Genomic DNA, 23,371 nt, shown 5'->3' on the forward strand with positions numbered 1-23,371 from the left:
TGCCAAATGATGTGGTAGATCCTTATCTAATTGACCTCATGTTGACAGCTCATGTTTCAAAATGTATTACTCATACAGCATGTAGCCGACAGATGAGTAACAGGAAGTTGAAAGGTTTTATGCTGGAAAACGTTGTTTTGTTTTATAGCCATGTTAGTTTTTTTAAAGAAGTTCACCCAAAAATATTTACTCAACCTCATGTTGCTCCTAACCTGTATCCTGTTATTTATTTGTTTAATTGTTTAATTAAAAACACAACAAAATAACCCCCACAAAAATCTTCTTCTCATTTATGGCTCATTTCATAAGGTGACAAAAAAGTAGTTAATCTACCTATGTCTGTCAAGCTCCAAAAATGTAAAAAAAAAAAAAACACCACAAATGTGGGCCAAATGACTTGTGTGATATTCTACATATTCTGGAGCCATTTAATAGATTCATTATTATAAGTCATTTTTATATATAAGTCATTATTCACTGATAATCTTCACTTCACTTTAGATTTGACGTTTACATTAATGATGTTTGGTCACAAGATACTAGAGAACAAATGACGATTGATGTCACTGACGTCCAACCTGCGCCACAGTCTGCTTATTTGATTTGAGATCTTTGGCAGAGGGGACGATTTTCAGTAAATAACTGTTTATCACCCAAAACTATCCTTTGGCTTCAGAAGACTTGTGATGTATAATGACCTTTATGGTCATTTTTGCAGCTTGACAGTCGTTAAATGGATTTGGGTAATACTTTACAATAAGGTTCCATTTTTTTACCTTTATTAGGTATCATGAACAAACAAACAAAATATATATTTATATTTACAGTGTTTATTAATCTTTGATTTAATGTTACTTAATAAAAATTCAGTTGTTCATTGTTAGTTTGTGTTTGCTCATAGTGCATTAAATTATTCTTAAGGATTCCTTTGATGTGTCTGCAGGTAGCCTTGACATCATTTGCTGTATATGTGACTGTGGATAAAGAGAACGTCTTGGATGCAGAGAAGGCGTTTGTTTCTTTGTCTCTGTTCAACATCTTAAGATTCCCCCTGAATATGCTCCCACAAGTCATAAGCGGCATTGTACAAGTGAGCATTCACATCCTTTTTTCCTTTATTAACATTCTGAATAACTCAAAATTGTTTTGTTTACAGTTTGCTGGCTCTTATTCCTCCCAGTGTTCTTGAACAATATGCTGACACCTGTTGCCATAGAAACATTAGATTTTTCTTTGTAAGGCAAACTTTTGTTTAATTCCTGTTCATTCATCTAGTTTCTCAGGCTCATACTACACCCATCAGTACAAGTTATTTAATAAAATGCAATTTAGTAATCAGAAGTTCATTCTCTTACAATAGTAGTCCCACTTCAAAAATGTAAATAAAATAAAATAAAATAATGCTGTGATCGAATTAACATTCAAGCTTCACATTTATTTATTTATCCCTGCGATAGCCCCATACGACTTCCATTGTTAGTGTGTCTGTATGCATGTTTTTGGTTTATATAAACTGATGGACGATTCTAAATTAATTTCTTTGGTATCGACAGCATGTCACATATGCTTGCTACACACTTCACCTTTAACCAATGAAACGGCTTCTTACACAAGCCTTTTGTTCATATGCTTTCTAATATTTAGAGACATCATACTTTGCGAAGGTTTGTCTATGTGGGGGATTCATACAGTTTCAGTCCTTAAACAATTTAAATGTTTACACAATATTTACCACAGTAAATTCCTGACAAAAGATGAGCATTTCTGAAATGCTTCAGCAGTGTAACTCTCTCACTTAATGTCACATTGTTTTTCCCCTAATCATTCATCTGCTCAATGCATAGGCCAGCGTGTCTCTGAAGCGCATCCAGGATTTCCTGAGTCATGAAGAACTGGATCCAGAGAGTGTCGACAGAAGAAACAATGCTTCAGGTAATGACTGAGGGCTCTTTTCATTTTTCTGTTCTTGTGGGAGTTATTGTTTTGCTGAATCATTGTAAATCTGTTTTCAGTGACTGCTGTCTGCAAGTTTACTTATATATGTTACAATAGGTCATGACTACTCCTGCTTTAACTAACTCATGATTTCTCTCTCTTCAGAATATGCAGTGACAGTAGTGAATGGGAAATTCTCATGGGCCAAGCAAGAACAAGTCACTCTTGAGAAGTAAGAACATTCACACAACAGAGTCATGTGTATCAGAAAAACACAAATGCACTTATAACCTAATTTCACAGGAGCAGGACATCTTATACCTAAGTATGTATGCAAGTACAGTACAAAGTTATGTGCATTAAGAGTTCTGGTAGAAATCCAACCAGGTTGCAATGTCCAGAGCATTCAGTATAATTATAGCATTTTTATAAATACTGTATTTCTTTTCTGATTATTTCGTTATGTCTCATTCATTCTGTCATGTTGTATTAATTTTGTTTTGTTGTGGAATATTTCCATTGTGCTGTGGGTTTTTCATTGTGTTGTGTATTTAATTTGGATTTAACCTTTTTTTCTTATCAATCATGTGATCATATAACTTTTTTTTTTTAAATCTTTTTAAATATGTTTATTTTATTTATATTTTTATTAGAATGTTAACTTGTTATGTGTTCAACAGATCCGATCCATTTTCAGTTGAAATTATTTATTGTTAAAACAGTAAAAAAGCTATTGTGCCTTTTTAAAGCATAAGTAAAATAGTTGCAACATTTTGGTATCGGCTTTGGCCTATATATTTCTTTGTTAAAATCAGTATCTGTATCGGGCATAAAATATCTGATTTATGCATCTCTAGTAAAATTTGCGATTTGTCATGCTACACCACTACTCATTGGGAAAAGTAGCTACTGTTTTCTACTATTACATTTCTAAAGTTTAGCAATTAGAAACAAAATGACTTCTATTTAGTTACACCCCAGTACTGCTCTTGAACAGTAAATTATTGATGAAGAATATGCATTGATAATAACTTGGCATCTGTTGGCAGCATTAATGTGATGGTGCCCCAGGGCTCTTTACTGGCAGTGGTGGGTCATGTGGGCTGTGGGAAGTCCTCTCTTGTGTCCGCCCTGCTTGGAGAAATGGAGAAGCTCGAGGGGCAGATCTCGATACGGGTGCGTAGCATCACCCAGATTAATTCTGATTATTTTTAATTATTCATCTACATGGTTACAATTAGTAACATGGCAAAATTCATTAAATCATATTGCTTTTCTCTTGATTTAGGGCTCCGTGGCTTATGTACCACAGCAAGCTTGGATCCAGAATGACACTTTAAGAGATAACATCCTGTTTGGCAAACCCTATCTGGAACAGAAGTACCACTGTGTTCTGGAGGCCTGTGCCCTCACCCCTGACCTGGAAATGCTTCCTGGTGGTGACCAAACAGAGATAGGGGAGAAGGTACCATTAATTTTAATAAAGGGGATCCCAGGGCTAGTTGACACAAGTAACTGTATCTCATTAACTATAAGGTTTCGAGTCAAAAGTCCAATTACACAAATGTGTATTCTCTTCAACAGAGGTTTTGTATTTTGATTCAAACACAAAGTTCAAAACCCTCTTAAATAGAGTAATTGGGAATTCTGTCCTCAAAACTAAAATACCAATATCATATTTTTGTAATGGCTGTTGGGTAAACATGTTAACACACTGGTTTTGTTAAGGTAAGCATCAACTATATGACAAAGGTTGATTGTAACAAAAAGGTTGACAAAAGTATTTTTCATAAACATCAGGCCGGGTAAAGTTGTCACATTTTGTTGTGGCAAGTGTTAGAAATTATACAATCAATCTATTAACTCCAGTTTGTGAATGCCAAAACATTGGTTTGATATTTTTGTATGCTATATTTTAAATTTTTGCTATTTCATTAATTGTTTTGTGTTTCACATGTTTTGCTGAATAAAGACCATAATAGGCTGGTTAATGTAATATACTGTATCTTTTTTCCTGGACAATAATGCTGGGAAGTTTCAGTAGCTTTTTTGTTGCCAAGACTTTAAGTTATGTGTCTATATAAAAATAGATTTTCAAGATTCAAATAGATTTTAGTGCAGCTTTTGGAGTAGCAATGGTTGGATCTGTGTCTCTGTGCAGGGCATTAATCTTTCTGGTGGCCAGAGACAAAGAGTGAGTCTAGCCAGAGCACTTTACAGTGAAGCAGATGTCTATCTCCTGGATGACCCTCTGTCTGCTGTGGATGCTCATGTTGCCAAACATATTTTTGACAAAGTTGTTGGGCCTGAGGGAGTCCTCAAGGGCAAGGTATATGCATGAGTCATTTAATACCATTATACCCTATTCTCTGAAAATAATTTGGGTGGACAATGCACAGTGACAAATAAAACCACAGTGTTTACATATGGTTTACAAATAGACATGTAGAGTATCAGGAAATCAGCTAAATACATTTAATCATGTTGTGTCACATTCTGTTTTATTACCAAACCTTTCAGAGAAATGGGTCATTCTCAGAAAACCATGCTGTTTGTGTGATATCTGTGCCATGACTTACTAACTGAAATAATTAACATGAAACTGAACTTCATTTTGGCACTGTTTATAGCTCATTCATTACCAGTTTACTTAATAATGTGTTATACACAATAGAAAAGATCATGGGGGTAAATGGGAAAGGAGGAGGCGGGAACCGGATGATCCATTAAAGTAATATTTAATGAAAACTTAAACAAAAGACATAAACATAAACAAACACAGCAGCTGTGTTTGTCTATCTCTCTCTCTCTAACTGCGGCATCCGGCTCATCTTTATGCCTCTCCACTGCTGATTAGCCTGATTGGGGGCCGGGCCAACCCTCCTCCTTGTCACAAATAAGTTTCTGAGAAAATGCTAAATGTGTGTTTGCACCTTCAATTTAATCCCATTTCTGTGCCATTTTCCTCTTTATAAATAATCGTTTGATCTTTCTGACATTGCAGTTTATGTCTGAGGTTGGGAAAATATGGTTTCTGGAAAGTTCAGCATTAACCTCTTCAAATTAAATTGTTTGAGAAAAAAGACTTGAATTAGATTCAACTATTTTCTGAGAATGAAAACAACCTTGTTTGTACATTCGAGATGCTATCAGATCACAAACCCCTCACATTGGCCCTGATATATACTGTATAATTTCCTCACAATCTGTTATATTTACCTGAATTAGGAGACCAGGGGTAAACCAATGTGCTGTTCCCCCTATAGACACGGATACTGGTGACCCATGGTATCACCTTCCTGCCTCAAGTGGATAACATCCTTGTGCTTGTGGATGGTAGGGTGTCAGAGATGGGATCCTACCAGGATCTGCTCAAACAAAATGGGGCTTTTGCAGAGTTCCTCAGAAACTACTCTCTTGAGGATATAATCGAAGAGGATGATGTCACGGGTAAATAACAATGTTATTTAGAAATTGGAAAAAAAAAAGATAAAAAGAGAATGGCATTGAAACTGAAAATGCTCGTAGGTTGTCAACATCACTGAATTACAAACTGTGTCACTGTATGTCAGTCATGACAACTCATGACTCAAGATTTAGCATGTTAATACGGGTATGACATATTGATTGGATATTGGTCTTAGCAGACTAGGTCTGTTGCTGCTGCTGCCGAGCAAGTACGGAAACTTGTTTACTCTAGCACATAGACAGTCATGCTGAATTAAGCTTGTGGACATGCTGCTGTGGCATAGTTTGAAATACAAAAGACATGCTGCTGTACAATTAGAAATAAAAACAAATTCCCCTGTAACAGATCTAGACATTTGAAACTGGGGTGGAGGAGGGTTTTAGAGAAAACTCTCACAGTGTACTGCAGTGAAACCGGCTTACTTGCAAACTGAGCAAATTTAAATGTTAAGCAAAGAGAGAGTATGCAATTTAATTGGCTACCAGATTACATGTCAAAGGACCTAAAAACTTACACCATGTGAGCTGATTGGCTTGAAATATCACATGTGAGTGAGCTGACTGGCTAAGAGATAACAGGTTCAAAGAACAGCTTGCGCCATTTAGAATTTCATGCCTGAACTTAGGTATATATTTAAGCAATGAGATATGAGAAGCTGTGCAATATTGTGAAAATAGTCACAGCTAGAGTGCACTGTTAAGTGCTTTGTTCAGGCTATTTACAGCATTGTAGCACAGCACTGAAATAACAGAAAGTAGTTATGCACCACAAATACGCGTGCTTAAGTTTGTTTTGCGTCATGGCTGTTAATACAGTATATTGTTGATTTTAACACAGCTGGAATGCTAAATTGACCAATCAGCATCCCATGCATGTTATAATAATTTCTTTATGATTGGCTTATTATTTTACTTGATTTTTTATTGCTTATTTTCCGTTTGCTCTTACGCACAGTATAGTCATATCATCTTGACTCCTGATGTTTTTTCACAGTTTTGGTGGTTGACGACGAAGAAGAGGATTTTCCTGACGATGCTCTTAGTAACCACACTGATATGGTGGATAATGAACCTGTTGTCAATGAGGCCCGCAGAAAATTCATGAGGTACACGTGCTTTTTCAATGCCTTCTCGCTGTGCCAGTTGCACTGGCTTTGTAACTACTGCTTTTACGAGCACCTGTGTCCATGACAGAAATTTGGCTCTTGGCAACCACTTTGTCTGCTTTTATAATTGTATGACTTACTGGTTATAGAATACACTTCACATTTTATTTATACAGTCTAAAACACTTACTGTTATATCCCATAGAAAAATGACTGTTAGAGGACTGGTGTATTTATTGCTATATGAAAGTTGTGAAAGCTGTGTGTGCAAGCATTTTACAGTAATATACTTTTCATTATATTACAAATTACTGCACAAATATAGAGCTTTGTATATACAAACCACTTCACTTCTGCCTCATGTGGAAAAGTATTGGTCATCTTGGTTTGAAAAACAGTCCCAAGTGTGCTCTACTTTGGGGTTAAATCATTGCCTTCTAATATATTTGTCCTGGGCTTTATACATAGTGATCCGTTTTTCAAACACTGGGATGCACCATTATAAACTAGGACATCTGGTCTCCCTAGTTCTCTTAACACCAGGTGCGAGAGCGCAAAGCTTATACTGAGCTTCCATTTATGCTTACACTGACATTTTTTTTTAACAATGTGCTTCATGTGGTAACATCTAAATTAACTGGTTCGATTCAGTTCAAATCAACCTGAATATATTAGGTTAAACCAATTAAATTAATTTGAAAGGTTATATCAAGTTGAAAACTAACGATTGCAGGTTACCACTTTTACAGTGTAGCTAACAGTAATTGCTTATTCCAAAAGGCAAGATTGCTTGTTTATTTGGTAAGCCTATAACTAGGAAACAATATGTTAAATACATTTCCAAACAACCCAATCACATGTTATTTAAAGATATAGATATCAGTAATTCTACTCTACCCATACAGGTGTCCTTCTAGACAAACCAAAATATTCATTATATTGGGACTTTGTTGATCAGAATCGAGACATCTTGTCTCTTGTCTTCTGTCCCTTTCAGGCAGATGAGTGTCATGTCTAATGACCCAGAGAACCCAAAGAGCAAGTCCATCCGTCACCGCCGCTGCAGCACTAAGAAACTTGCAGAGCCCCTGACAGAGAAGAAGGAGCAAAAGGAGGACAAACTCATCCAAGCAGAAACAGCAGAAACTGGGCGGGTGAGTGACTCATGACTGCTCCCATCTGGAGGACAGGAGCCATGCCATCAAGCAAAACACTCTTAAAAAAGACAAATGAATACCTGAAAATGAGAGAGAGACGGAAAATAAAGAAGAAACAGCAGTTGTATTACAAATCCCTGCTGAAAAGACCAGCTTGAATCAGCATAATTGTTTTTTAAATGCTGATTTAGGCTGATTTATCCCGACTAGTGCTGATCTGACTGATCCATATGCTGTTCACCAGCATTGTCTTTCAGGTAATACTGGTTAAGCTAGTTAACAAATCTGGTGGGGACATAAGCACACCTACATTACAGTAAATGCTGGGAACCTACATCCAAATATCAATAGTAAATAGTAAAATATATATTTTACTATTATACAAAAAAAATAATATATATATATATATATATGGTATGAATGTTCAGAGTGCATGGGTAGTTGACATGTCTATATTTGTATTTACATCAATATTTTAGCTTATAATTTTTATGAATGTACAAGGGAAAATATTTAATGTCAACTACCTCACTAACTCACTCCAGATCCTTTAAGGTAGCTTACAAGAACACTTTTATCTTTAAATTAAACTGCATTTTCCCATTATAGCTCTGCTTTTTTCTTCTTTTAGGTGAAGTTCAAGGTTTACTGGGAGTATGCAAAAGCAGTGGGGCCCTTTCTGTCCCTTTTCATCTGCTTCCTGTACGGCTGTCAGAGCGCAGCCTCCATCGGAGCTAATTTCTGGCTCAGCGAATGGACTAATGATGCACAGCACAACAGGACACAAGAGAATGTTCAAATGAGGGTGGGGGTGTACGCAGCTCTGGGCATTACACAAGGTACTGCACACCCATGCTCTCTACCGTTTCCATAATGTAATGTGGATATTATCTGATACAGTGCACGCTGGCCTGTTACATCTAATGGAGTCCCGTCTGATTAGATTACATAATGATAACCTGAGTCCAAGAGTCACACTACAAAAAAAGCATTATATTAATCTGTTTACTTTTTTCCTACATCCTTAAAACAAGATACAGTAAGTATACTGGAGAAGATGTTAATGAGACATTACGACTTGTTTTGAGAGAATACAATATAGTATATCTGCAATTAAGTTTAGTTGTTTATTAAGTTGTTTGGCAAATAGATTTTTTCTTGTTTTAAACAAATCTAATTGAATTTCTTGAGGTTAATGCTTAATGGAAGAAAAAAAATATTCGCAAATGCAGAAAGAAAATATTAACATCCTTAAAAAAGATACATTTACTTCAGTTTTCTGATAAGATGTTTTGAATTAAGTTTATTTTGTTTAATAATTCTGTTTGCACTTAAAAAAAAATCATTTTCCTACTGCGTATTTTTGTCTTATTTTCTGGTAAAAATATCTAAACATCATTTAAACAAGAAAAACTACTTGAGAAGCAGATGGCATAAGATATTAAGTCTTGTTTTCAGAGAAATGCTTATCTATATAATTAAGTGCCCCCTTAAAACAGAAAAAACTCTTTACCAATGGGATAAGAAAAATAAACTTGTTTTCCCTTTGAATCAAGTTTTGTTTTATCTTATAAATTTTATCTAATATTTTTTTTTTCTTGTTGTAAGCATAAACATTACTAAATAAAAAAATGAAAACAAGACGGAATATTATTTCATATGGCTTGTCAAGTAAATGTATTATGTTTTAATTATGTTTAGAGATTTATATTGGAAAACAAGATGAAACGACAAAAAACTCTATAAGAAAATTATTTTTTGGCAATTTTTCTTTTCTTCTTTTAAACATAAATCTAACCAAATTTCCTGTAAAGTTTCAAGCAAAGTAAATTTACTTGAAGTTTTCAGAGAATATATCTTGTATTTATTCTGTTTACCAAGTACATTTATCCATTGCCAAAGTATTCTTTTTATTGTTTAAACTCACAAATCACAATTTGCTGTGGTTTATGCCTAAAACATGCTAAAAATGTCTAATCATCCTTTAAACAAGATATGTTTTGTAGGGGTTTTAAAAAAAAACTGATTTGCCAATTGGGTAAGAATAATATGAATTACTTAATTTAATATATGTTCTCTGAAAATAAATCTTTCATCGTTTATCCACCCAAAAAAAGAAGAAAAAAAAAAGATTGCTCATCTTAAATATTTATCTTGTTTTAGAAAAATGTAAATGCTTTTACTGGACATTTTACGTGGACAGAAAATCCTGATTAAACTAATAATTTTTTACAGTGAGATCCGTGAAATGAACTGAAACATCGTCCGACACGTGCACATCAAACTACATTTCATTCATGTTTTGTCCCATGTTGCAGATGTGTGTGTTTTGTGTGTATTTGTTGTGAAGAATGTGCTTTTACTTCAGCTAACACTCCCTCAAACAACGCCAAACCTCTTCCCTACCCCCAACCCTCTTTCCCGTGTAGATCTGTGTAGTAGTATGTAGTGACCTTCTCCCCCTCCTCTGGTCTCTTTAACACAGGCATCCTGGTTATGTTCTCTTCCTTTACTCTGGCCTTGGGGAAAATCCGGGCAGCACGCAAGCTGCACCAGACCCTGCTGGACAACAAATTTCACACGCCCCAGTCTTTCTTCGATACTACCCCCATAGGCCGGATCATCAATCGCTTCTCCAAGGATATTTATGTGATAGATGAGGTTCTTTCGTCCACAATGCTCATGTTCCTGGGCACCTTCTTTGCCTCTCTGTCCACCATGATTGTTATCATTTGCAGTACACCCATTTTCGCCCTGGTCGTTGGCCCCCTAGCTTTGATTTACTTCTTTGTGCAGGTATTTCTTCATATTTTTTTTGCAGCTGGATGCAACCTGGATAATGTTATATTTCAGAACCTTTTGAGTGTTGTCAGAGCATGTGCTTTCCAGGATCTGGCACAAAGACTTCAAAGCAATCCTGTCTTATCCGTTTTGATTTCATCCTCATTTTTTTTGTCTGTCTATTTGGGGGGAATTCACTAATAATCGCACACACAATAAAAACACAATTTGCACATTGTAATTTAGAATATTGAGGGTTGGTACTCTAGCATTCTTTACTGTGACTCTACAGCTCCACCGCTATGATTCAGGCACCTTAATTCAGTGTTTCCCAACCACTGTGCCACCGCACACTAGTGTGCCATGAAAGATTGTCAGGTGTGCAGTGGAAAATGATCAAATTCCACAAAATAAATAAATGCATGAAAAAATATATAATTACAGGGATCAAAACGCCTCAACTTTCTTTAAAAACTTTCCATTTTTAAAGCATAATCAGAGTGTGAAGAGCAATGATTAATGGGCAAAGGTGAGTGAAATTTATACGCGTTAAGGGTCTTTCTCTCTTCCAAATACATGTTTTCAATGTTTACTGTTCACACCTCCTGCTTTTTACGTGGCAAACTCAAAAACTAAAAATTTACCCTCTGTGACGCTTTCTGCAAATCTTGTCATGTGGAGGGCAATGCGGCGCTTGACGCGGAGTTAAGCCTCAAGAACCAAATTAAAACTGCCACGAGAAGTCGTCTGTCCGAGGCAAAGATGCAAAATCTAATGACAATTGCCTCAGAATCTCTCCCTTGATGCGTTTGATTACGCACAGGCGAGTTTAAGTCGATACGGAAAAGGAGGAAGGTTTGAGTTGTCGATTGAGTTCTGTTGAGTTTTTTTACGTGTTTTGTTCATATTTTAAACGTATTTTTTTATTTTTTATATTGCATTGCTTAGTGGCCTCCGCTGTCACTGTGGGGGGAAAAACATGAATCTGCTTAGTGTGGTGTCTCTGGTCGTCCTGTAAATTCATTATAGATTATGACGGAATTTTTACAACCCTGTCCGTCAAAATGATGGACGATGAGGAAGTCTGACGCAAGTACTGTATGTGACTTGTTTTTTTTTTTGGTTGTTTTTTTGTTTTGTTTTTTGCATTGCCAAGTAAACACACTACTAAGAAGGACAGAAAACATGGACAAGTTTTTGAAATGGAAAAATATTGACGATGGTTAGCCTATGTGGGATAGTGGTGTGCCATAGAATTCTTTAGTCGTAAAAAGTGTGCCGTGGCAGAAAAAAGGTTGGGAAACACTGCCTTAATCAACACTTTAAAATGGCAAAAGTGTGCTCGTCCACATTTCACTCTACTACATTATTATATTATTATTTGAGCAATAGAAAATGTACACAAACACCTCTTAAATGAAATTAAATTTACTGCCTGCTTTGCCTGGGTGGCAATAGCGCAATATTAATTGCAGCAGGCAAATAGTGCTGAGTTTTTCGCAATCTTTAATGTGTCTAATTTGCATTTATAAGAGGTGTGTTTGCGCAGCAAAGAATGACAATGACTTAAGGTAAATACTATTTCAGTACTATTTCAGAACAGTTAGTGCCTGATTAAACTGTAAATGAAGAGTTTACATTGAAATACCACATACTTAAGTGGTACAACTGTTTAGTGAATACCCCCCACAGTCTCTGTATCCAGTGTTTTCCACCCTAACCAAGTTCTGACTTCCTGTTTCTCCACGCAGCAGCCTGCCTGTCCACTTCCTGTTCTGACTTTTGCTGCTCGTTTGCTTTCACACTCATCAGCACACACACAAACACATACACCTACACAATTGAAATAGATGCACGTGGTGAGTGACTTTACTGTGGAGCTCTATCATATCCCCTGGGAGATGTTTCGCTTTACATATGGCCACTGCCTCGTTGTTTGCGTGTAAGAGCCCTACTCCCTAGAGCTGCGGACCTCACTGATAGGAATGAACAGCAATACTGTGATACTGGTGCCCTCTGGTGATGGTTTTGTAACAGAACATACAGGGCCACACAGGAGTTTTCCCAATATTTCTTTGTGAATTGTACATGCATGCTCTCCATAGTTATTTAATGACATGTTAGTATTATCTTTTACAGACATCTATCGTTCATGTGCACAGCCGGAAAGAAAAATTCCCAAATGATAACTTTTTAATATCTCAAATGTTTCTCCTAGACAGCAGTGAGATTAAATGGAGACTTTTGCTTAAGTTCCCCTATAGTGGAGCGGCTAAGTGATATAATCGTTCAGTTTATGATACAAGCGTGAAAATTGGCATGAGCAGTCTCCATGGGTCACTTGACAAGAAAATTGTCCGAGCCACTTGAAATTTGAAGATGGCGGCCATTTTTCAAGATGGCCACCACCTTAGTGGAGCAGTTAAGCGATATAATTGTTTAGTTAGTGACATAAGCATGCAAATTGGTATGAGAAGTCTCTAAGGGTTGCTTGACAAGAAAACACTCTCAGCCACTTGAAATTTCTATTTTCAAGATGGCCGACCCCTGGATCCTCAAAAGATCAATTTTCCGATAGAAATGTATTGTTTATTTTTCATTAAGGACGATTTGGTGTCATTTATTTTATATGTTTTAGATTATTCTAAAGAACAACTTTTAAAGCATCAAAATACAGTTGTGTTGATTTGTTGATTATAGATAGATTAGACAAGGGTGAATATCTGCACTACCAGGGCACACTGGTGATATATCACTGCTGTTAAACTCAGAGTGGGGTTCAATGTCAGCTAATTGTAAAGTTAGTATCCCAAATGCTGTCTAATCTACCCCAAAACAGTTAGATAGCCGCACCTGAATTGACAGGTTGTGTCAGCGCGGGAGAGCCGAGCCAAGGTTAATGGGGTTTTAGTTAACCGGATGGTGTACAGATCGCACGGGATATAAATGGCATTGGATGAACGATCAGACTAAGTGTAGGGTTAAGGCATGAACTTTGTTGTATCCCATACATCAAAGTGCTTGGTAAAAGGTGGTAAAAGGATAAACCCTCAGCCTCTGCCTGTACATTTGCTGCAGACATGGCCTTGAAAAATGGCCGCCATCTTGAAATTTCAAGTAGCTGTGGGTGGCTTATTGTCTAGTGACCATCAGAGACTGCTCATGCCAATTTTCATGCTTGTATCACCAAATAAACCACTATATCACTTAACTGCTCCACTAAGGCGTCGGCCATCTTGAAAAATGGCCGCCATCTTGAAATTTGAAGTGGCTCGGACAATTTTCTTGTCAAGTGACCCATGGAGACTTCTCATGCCAATTTTCACGCTTGTATCATAAACTGAACGATTCTGCCAAACATAAGCACTTTGCCGCTCCACTACTATAAAACCTACACAGTGCTGGATAATTAAATGAAAAACCTTTCAGTCTCCTATTCCACCTCTTCACTTCTCTTTCAAAGCTGTGTTAAGCTGCTCAGCAAAAGACAAGCAGGGAACCTTTTTTCTGTTGTATTTCCAATAAATCTATTTCTCTTCTAGATGTGTGCAGTGTGGTTGCATAATTCCAGCAATTCCGTAGGCCAATGACTATCAGTATTTATCCAATACAAGTGGTAACATAGCAACAGTGTATCACCTGGTAGAGAATAGCTGGTGACTAGCAACGCCAAGGTCAATGGTTCTGATCAAATGTATCTTGACTGAAAGTCGCTTTGGGGAAAAGCGTCTGCCAAATGCATAAATGAAATGAAATATGAGACATGAGCGAGCAAGGGCTCACCTGACTAACCCTCCTCTCCCTCATTGTCTCTCACTGTGCTGCCCCTCAACAGGTGCGCTGATTCTGGCCATCTGTTTACTGTGCCGGGCTTACAGCATGCTGAAGGCAGCCCACACTACCCACCTCAACATGCTCCATGCCATTTTGAGGGCTCCCCAGGCCTTTTTCGAGGCCACGCCCTCAGGGCGGGTCTTGAACCGCTTCAGCAAAGATGTGGACACAATAGACTCTCTTATTCCAGACAATATTGATATCTGGATGCGCACTTTCTGGTACACAGTAAATGTGCTGCTCGTATGCTCTGTCCTCACCCCGATGTTCCTCATAGTCATAGTGCCGTTAATGCTGTTCTATTGGTGGGTCCAGGTAAATAGGAACAAGTCTGCTAACTCATTAATTGAGCATGTTAACATGTGTTGTTTTTTATGTTATAACTGCATTTTCACTGTCTTAGTGTTGTAGTTTACACCATGTGGTTTGTCATTCGGTTTTGTCCAGTCAGGCAGTCGAGACTGTCAAACATGCAGGCTCGACTCTCAGGACTGTAAGCCAATAGCTGTTGTTTACTAAGGTACCTTCTTGTGTTTTTGAGAACTTTCTACAACTGTACTGTATAAAAGTATAATACCGTACCATAAAGTACACTTCATAAGACTCACAATCAGTAAATATAATGGGGTCCAAAGATGAGAATGTGTTGCATTCAAACACACCTGAGCGGAGTGCAATTCTGAGTTTCAAACTATGTTCACACATCTATCTAAAAGAGCAGTGTTTTATGACACGATGCATCCGAAGTGAGACACTGCAAAAGTGTTTGTCTGATGCAAGCATACATTGATGCAATAAAAAACCCTTATAATAAATCCATCTCAATCCAAAATGGATTGCTTTGAACTGTAGGCCAATAGACTGTAGGTTCAGTGATATTTAAATATATTTATATATATATATATTGTTTAATTTAATTTTATTATTATTTAATTATTTATATTATTTAATCATACTATATATTAAATCAAATATTTTTTGCTATGTGATTAATTGTGATTAAACTGATCAATTATTCGGCATATTATGTAATTCATTCGAATATACATTTTAATCGATTGACAGCCCTACAAATAATAGCAGCAGCATATCAATTTGAATGAAAAGTTGAAAGAGGAGCATCTTGTGTGCTTCAATATAAGGGAGTAAACTTGACCTTTTTTAACATGGCCAATGTCACGAATCTTTTATTTGATCAGTGGCCTAGAAATAATGTAGAATCTTTATATTTCTTATTCATTTTAAATCACAGTGTTTCTTTGTTTTTAAACCCTAACACCTTCTGATCATTTTCAAATTTAAATTTGTTTTGTTTCCCAGATTTGTCATGTGGTCTCAGACTTTTGGACCCCATTGTATATAAACATTAAAATTCTTTAATTTGAGCGTAAATGTTTGTCGTACAGTACGTTTTTCTGCATACTCAGCATGTTAAAGCGTTTTCATGCTGTTTGTTGTGAAACCAAGAAGAGAAGGTACGTAAAGAACAGCCTTGCACTGTAGAGTTAGTTTAGCAGGAGTGTAAGGTAATTCATTTGTTTTGATAGTCTTCTGAACATGGTTTTGAAGTCTCTTGCTGTGCTGTTTCCAATCATTTCATCTGTTTAATCTCCATGTGCATTACATCAGCATCATTTGTCCATTAACACTAACAGAATAGCATTTAGCTGTCAATACTAATGCTAGTGCACATATATTTCTTGTACCTGGAATGTAGTTTTGGTGAACTGGGGATGTGAGGGCAAAATATAAGTCCATTACGTAGTGGTTGACCGATATTGTTTTTTAATGGCCTGTGCCAGTATTAAGAACTGTAGGGCAGAATGGCCAATGGCCAATATAATTTATAATTGAAAATATGGGAAAAAGGCTAATACAACAGTTACAAATTTAAATACTATTTTACAAACAACAAAAAATACAAATTTAAATAAATAAAATGTTATTATATAAATTAATATGAAAATACACTGTAATTAAACAATATTTACTTAAAATTCACAGAAATGCAGTATCCATTAACAAGGATGTTGGCAGTTGTTGGAACTTACACAAGGAAGAGCTAACGCTTCCAAATTGGCTCGATTATCATCTGGTGTCAACGGCCAATATATCGGTCTATCACTGTGCATAGGTAATAAGAAGTAGTCAAATAAGTAAATCAAAATATTTAAGCTGTGGTTTTGGTGGTGTGTCTTCTGTTTATTGAGGCTTTGCTAATTTGCTGCTAATTATTACGCAACTAACAATGTAGTGTTAAGTTCTACTTTACTAGTGCATCCTAATTACATTAATACAGTAGGCCAAAGGGAAAAAAGGCATTATGGTGCTAACAGAAATAGCTTGCAATATCTCATATGGCTGAATTAGGGTTTAGAAAGGGTGTTTTATTGGATAGTGTTGTTCTAGATTTTTATGGGCCTTTGATGTCGTTTCATTAGGCCTGAAGATCTGTTTTGGTCTCGAATCAATCTTCTGTGATTCTTCACATGTGCCTCTGTCATAAAGCACTTAGGTACTAAACCCTCCAATCTCTCATTGCATAATTATAACTTTAACTTGCATCCTTCCTGATTGTCTAAAAATTGGTCATCGGATATGGCTGAAGCTTTGCATGGCACAGAGCTTCTCTCTTTCTTAACTGCACATTATTTTCTGTGAGCTGACTGAACGATGTGATGCAACCGCTTATTGCATGTACCCGAAGTATTGAATCCAATTGTTTTTACTTTCTTTGATGATACTCTATGCACATACCTGCTGAAAAAACAAAACTCTTGAGTAATTCAGGAATGCTCAAAGCCAAACCAAACACTACAACATTATGATAGTGTTTGATTCCAATAATATATAATATATATATATATATATATATATATATATATATATATATATATATATATATATATATATATACACAGGTGAAACTCGAAAAATTAGAATATCGTGCAAAAGTTCATTAATTTCAGTAATTCAACTTAAAAGGTGAAACTAATATATTATATAGACTCATTACAAGCAAAGTAAGATATTTCAAGCCTTTATTTGATATAATTTTGATGATTATGGCTTACAGCTTATGAAAATTAGAATATTACATGAAATCAATAAAAAAAAAGGATTTTAAATACAGAAATGTCGGCCCTCTGAAAAGTATAATCATGCATATGTACTCAGTACTTGGTTTGGGCCCCTTTTGCATTAATTACTGCCTCAATGCGGCGTGGCATGGATGCTATCAGCCTGTGGCACTGCTGAGGTGTTATGGAAGACCAAGATGCTTCAATAGCGGCCTTCAGCTCTTCTGCATTGTTTGGTCTCATGTCTCTCATCTTTCTCTTAGCAATGCCCCATAGATTCTCTATGGGGTTCAGGTCAAGCGAGTTTGCTGGCCAATCAAGCACAGTAATACCATGGTCATTGAACCAGGTTTTGGTACTTTTGGCAGTGTTGGCAAGGCCAAGTCATGCTGGAAAATGAAGTCAGCATCTCCATAAAGCTTGTCTGCTGAAGGAAGCATGAAGTGCTCTAAAATGTCCCGGCAGACGGCTGCGTTGACTCTGGACTTAATAAAGCACAGTGGACCAACACCAGCCGATGACATGGCTCCCCAAACCAACACAGACTGTGGAAACTTCACACTGGACTTCAAGCATCTTGGATTGTGTGCCTCTCCATTCTTCCTCCAGACTCTGGGACCTTGGTTTCCAAATGAGATGCAAAATTTGCTCTCATCAGAAAAGAGGACTTTGGACCACTGAGCAACAGACCAGTTCTTTTTTTCTTTAGCCCAGGTAAGACGTTTGACATTTGAAGCCCATGTCCAGGACCTGTCTGTGTGTGGTGGCTCTTGATGCAGTAACTCCAGCCTCAGTCCACTCCTTGTGAAGCTCCCTCACACATTTGAATGGCCTTTTCCTGACAATCCTCTCCAGGATACGGTCATCCCTGCTGCTTGTGCACCTTTTTCTTCCACACTTTTCCCTTCCACTTAACTTTCTATTAATGTGCTTTGATACAGCACTTTGAGAACATCCAACTTCTTTTGCAATTACCATTTGAGGCTTTCCCTCCTTGTGGAGGGTGTCAATGATGGTTTTCTGCACAACTGTCAGGTCAGCAGTCTTCCCCATGATTGTGAATTCAACTGAACCAGACTGAGAGACCATTTAAAGGCTCAGAAACCCTTTGCAGGTGTTTAGCTGATTAGAGTGTGACACTTTGAGCCTACAATACTGAACCTTTTCACAATATTCTAATTTTCTGAGATTCTGAATTTGGGGTTTTCATAAGCTGTAAGCCATAATCATCAAAATTATATCAAATAAAGGCTTGAAATATCTTACTTTGCTTGTAATGAGTCTATATAATATATTAGTTTCACCTTTTAAGTTGAATTACTGAAATTAATGAACTTTTGCACGATATTCTAATTTTTCGAGTTTCACCTGTATATATATATTTCAAATATTTTTAAAAATCACATTGACTATAGTTAAATATTGCTTGATGAGTGATTAAAAGTATGGTGAGGATTCGAGAAACTACACCAACAGAAATGATTATAAATGAAAGAATATACATTTTGCATGGTTTGTCTCAATGTAAGAATAATTTAATTGGATATTTGGAACACATACAATATCATTTATTATAGCTTTTAATATATTTTATAGAACATTTTTTTATTTTTTTTTAATCAGCTGTATAATGGAGTACTTAACTAACCTTTTTTAGGACAAAACAGCCAAAACTTTAACATTTTATTTTACATTTTAAGATGATTTAGTCTACTAATTTATTAGTAAACTGACCGAAAATTCCCAGTTAAGACAATCATACAGCATTAGATTGTTGTGGTTCATTTTTAAGGACATGACAAAATAAAACTTGTTCAGGCAAAGCAAGAATGTCAGAGCAAAACATTTAGCATGTTTCCAGTTTAAAGGAATATTCTGGGTTCAATACAAGTTAAGCTCAATCGACAGCATTTGTGGCATAATATTGATTAACATAAAAATGTATTTTGACTTGTTCAATTTGTCCATCCTTTTCTTTAAAAAAGCAAAAATCTGGGTTCCAGTGAGGCACTTACAATGGAAGTGAATGGGACCAATACATGTTAAAATACTCACTGTTTCAAAAGTATAGTCACAAGACTTAAACAATATGCGTGTTAATATGATTTTATTGTGATAAAATCGCTTACCGTATGCAGGGCTGGACTGGGAAGAGAAATCGTCTCGGGATTTTACATGGCAACTGGCCCAAACATTTTTGAGCGGGATGGTTGGTGGGTTCGCTGTCCTTTTCTGCATATTGCGGCTCCGTTTTGTGGTTCTTTCTGCATAACTCAGCGGCTCAATTTTGCTTATCGCGGCCCATTTGGCACATTTCGCGGACGACCCACCAGCCCGTTCGGTTCTCCCGCTGGTAAGTCCGCCCCTGATCGGCCCCAAAATGCGTCGGCCCACCGGGAAAATGTCTGGTATGCCAGATTGCCAGTCCAGCCCTGACCTTTTTTCTTTTTGTGGTAATCAACTTTATGCCACAAATGCTGCTCTTTAAGAATGGTGCTTTCTGAATCCTCAATTTAAATATGGATGGATGGATGGATGGATAGATAGATATATTGCTGTTTTATTATATTGTTTATACAATGTTGTTGTTGCTGCTGCTATTGTATTGGTCTCTATTGTTGTAATAGCAGTTAAACAGAATGTTTGTTTCTCTCCCCCTGATTTCCTCTGTAGAGATTTTATGTTGCCACATCTCGTCAGCTTAAGAGACTGGAATCTGTCAGTAGGTCTCCTATATATTCTCATTTTTCGGAGTCTATCACAGGCACTAGTGTGATTCGTGCCTACAGGCGAAACAGTGCCTTTGTACTCATGAGTGATATGAAAGTGGATGAGAACCAAAAGAGTTACTACCCTGGTATTGTTTCCAACAGGTAGGTTTGGTCTCACATTTGGATGCATGCATTTCTGCAGAACACTTAAAGGGATAGTTCACCTAAAATTATAATTTCTTCATAATTTTGTCACCCTCATGTGGTTCCAACCCTGTATGTCTTTCTTTCTTCCTTGGAATTGAAGAATAGATATTATGCTGAATGTTAGCCACAGTCACCATGGAAAAGCTGTAATAAAAGTGAATAGTGACTGAGGCTAACATTCTGCCTAACATATTCTTTTGGTTGAACTATCCCTTTAACACAGAACAGACAAACTTACTTGTTGGTAAATGGATATGTCATTCTGTTATGCTGTTTATTGAAAAATTAGGATTTGAACAAATTATCCTTGTGAGATTTGGTCTCTGTTGTAACAGTGTTGTGTTTGAAAAAACACAGATGGTTGGGGGTTCGCGTTGAGTTCATTGGAAATTGCATTGTGCTGTTTGCTGCTCTATTTGCTGTCATTGGGAAAGACAAGCTCAACCCCGGCTTAGTTGGTCTGTCAGTGTCATACGCTCTGCAGGTAAATAAAACTCATTTTTCTTACTATAAAATCCAAGTGAGTAATGTTAAAGAAATAGTTCACCCAAAAATGAAAATTCTGTCATGGTTTACTCACCCTCATGCCGTTGCAAACCTGAATTACTTTTCTTTCTTCTGCGAAAAAAAGGAATGTGCAGTTGCTTATTTCCATACAATAGCAGTGCATAGTGACTCACTTTAAAGCTTAAAAAGCACCCAAAAGTGTGATAAACGTAGTCCATGTGACTCGTCCATCATATTCCGAGTCTTTCAAAAGCAAACAATCACTCTGTATGATGAACAGACCAAAATTTAAGTTGTTATTGTCTGATCCAATCAAGATAAACTCACGTAAACAGCCCACAAATCTAAAATGGCATGAGTTTGGTCACAAGATTTTCAAGAACCAATGAGGTTTGTAAAAGTGTGTAAACTTGAGATTAAGTAAATAATGTTTAAGCATTTGTGCGTAAACTCTTCCTTTCAGATATTAATAATAGTACAGAATGAAATGAGTAACAAGGTGAACTGTAGTCATTTTAGAGTTAGCAATATGAGTCATGACTCATGACCTGTATGCAGTTCTTAGGTATCTGTATCCTGCAGGTTCTCTATAACAGTACTTGTTCCTTCTTTAACTTTACTGAATAGGTCACGATGTCCCTAAACTGGATGGTAAGGATGACCTCTGACCTTGAGAGCAACATAGTAGCAGTGGAGAGAGTGAAGGAGTACTCAGAGACACCAACTGAGGTACAGTAGAACAAACTCACAGCAACATATAAGGTTGAATCTCACATCAATTGTCAAAAAGTGCCTGGGTCAGATCAAAGTCCCTCTCAAGCCAAGTCAGTCCATTTGGCAACCATATTAAATATTCAGTTGCTTATTATAATGTCTATAACTGACAAATAGCAAATTTGTTATTTGATTTCATATTTACTATAAATAGTACACATCAAATTAGATTTGGATTACCTACTGCATGTTTTGGTGTAAAAGTAATCAGATTCGATCTAAAAGATTACGTTACTGATTACAATTTTAGTTGTGTAATTCGTAATCAGTACCAGATTACATTTCAGAAGTAATCTACCCAGCACTGGACATGGTTACTATAAATTATCCAAAGAACTGTATAAAGATTCCTCAAAATGCCCCATTAATAACAGCATTACTGTTTGGAACAACATGTGGTAGAGTGGATAATGACAAAACCTCAATTCTGGGTGAACTATCCCATTAATGCCCATAGGCTCCATGGATTGTGAAGGACAAACAGCCACCCCCAGATTGGCCTCCAGAGGGAAATGTACAGTTTATGGACTACAGTGTGAGGTATCGAGAGGGACTGGACCTGGTATTGAAGAACCTCTCGCTGAAGGTCAAAGGAGGAGAGAAGGTGAGGAACATCGCAAAATGTTTATCATTATGTTGGCTTGCATTGGTCTGTGCTCAACAATGCCATTTCAGTTCGGCATATAAAACACACATCACAGATATTTAAAAACCTTTTTTCTCTACAGATTGGCATCGTGGGAAGGACAGGGGCTGGCAAGTCCTCTATGACACTGTGCCTGTTCCGCCTGATAGAGGCAGCGGAGGGAGAAATCATAATCGACGATGTGAAGATCGCCGAGATCGGCCTTCATGACCTCAGATCCAAACTCACCATTATCCCTCAGGTCAGTGTGTTGTAATTTCCTCCGCTTTGTTGGTGGTATGGCATCTGTTTTAATTTAAGCACAGCTTGAAAATGGTGTTTATTGTCATATTATTGTTTCACTAATGTTACCTTTACTATGTCAGCAGAAAAAGCAAATTTCCCAGTTCATTGTGATTTTCATCCTGGCAGTAGAAGAAGGCCAATGCAACTTCAGGCTCACAAAACAGTGGCTAATTAGCTTGTTCAACTGAAAACACAATTGTGGCTAATGGGTTTTCAGCTTGTGTCCAGATTCATAACATTTTATTTTTTTCCTGTTGATTGTTTTCGACAGTAAAACTTGTTCTTAACCTAATTTCACCTTTTAACAAAAAAAAAACTAACATGCTGCTGTGTGAAAGCACCTTTAAAGATTTGCATTGAAGATTGTATGTTTATGATATGAACGTTGTGATTGTGAAAGGTTGTTTTAAATGAACTGTCCTCACCATACTGTAAAAATCAGGTTAAACCAGCCTAAGATGATTTGCTGATCTTAGATGTTTTATAGTCCCAGCCTGAGTGGCTGGCAACCCTCTAAAACCAGCAAACGAGACCAGGTTGACCAGCTAACTCTCTTAAAGGAATAGTTCACCCAAAAATGAAAATTCTCTAATTATTTACTCAACCTTTAATGCCATCCCAGATGATTAAGACTTTTTTCTTCTGCAGAACACAAATTAAGATTTTTCAAAGAATATTTCAGCTCTGTAGGTCCTCACAATGCAAGTGAATGGTGACCAGAACTTTGAAGGCCCAAAAGGCACCATAAAAGTAATCCATTTGATCCATATCTTCTGAAGTGATATGATAGGTGTGTGTGAGAAACAGATTCATATTTATGTCCTTTTTTAACTGTAAATCTACACATTCACTTTCACATTCAGCCACCTACTGATTGTGG

The 23,371-nt window shown here is 36.7% G+C and overlaps 1 protein-coding gene across 8 annotated transcripts in view; it reads left to right on the forward strand.

Moving 5' to 3' along the window:
- Window positions 1-23,371, forward strand: part of LOC127633241 (ATP-binding cassette sub-family C member 3-like) — a 65,404-nt gene that overhangs the window by 40,316 nt on the left and 1,717 nt on the right. The window contains exons 13-28 of one of the 8 annotated variants that reach the window (XM_052112185.1): window positions 944-1,090; window positions 1,845-1,932; window positions 2,101-2,167; window positions 2,985-3,111; window positions 3,224-3,400; window positions 4,097-4,264; window positions 5,202-5,385; window positions 6,398-6,509; window positions 7,507-7,663; window positions 8,298-8,505; window positions 10,152-10,462; window positions 20,035-20,234; window positions 20,637-20,763; window positions 21,414-21,515; window positions 22,018-22,164; window positions 22,289-22,447. In XM_052112185.1, coding sequence (XP_051968145.1) covers window positions 944-1,090; window positions 1,845-1,932; window positions 2,101-2,167; window positions 2,985-3,111; window positions 3,224-3,400; window positions 4,097-4,264; window positions 5,202-5,385; window positions 6,398-6,509; window positions 7,507-7,663; window positions 8,298-8,505; window positions 10,152-10,462; window positions 20,035-20,234; window positions 20,637-20,763; window positions 21,414-21,515; window positions 22,018-22,164; window positions 22,289-22,447 — 2,481 coding nt within the window. Of the gene's footprint in view, window positions 1-943; window positions 1,091-1,844; window positions 1,933-2,100; window positions 2,168-2,984; window positions 3,112-3,223; window positions 3,401-4,096; window positions 4,265-5,201; window positions 5,386-6,397; window positions 6,510-7,506; window positions 7,664-8,297; window positions 8,506-10,151; window positions 10,463-14,282; window positions 14,597-16,285; window positions 16,416-16,722; window positions 16,797-20,034; window positions 20,235-20,636; window positions 20,764-21,413; window positions 21,516-22,017; window positions 22,165-22,288; window positions 22,448-23,371 lie in introns of those variants that run through there. The other 7 variants (XM_052112184.1, XR_007969189.1, XR_007969190.1 and 4 more) reach the window with 7 other exon arrangements.

Source organism: Xyrauchen texanus, chromosome 40, assembly GCF_025860055.1.
Source record: "Xyrauchen texanus isolate HMW12.3.18 chromosome 40, RBS_HiC_50CHRs, whole genome shotgun sequence".
In the NCBI taxonomy this organism is placed as follows: domain Eukaryota; kingdom Metazoa; phylum Chordata; class Actinopteri; order Cypriniformes; family Catostomidae; genus Xyrauchen; species Xyrauchen texanus.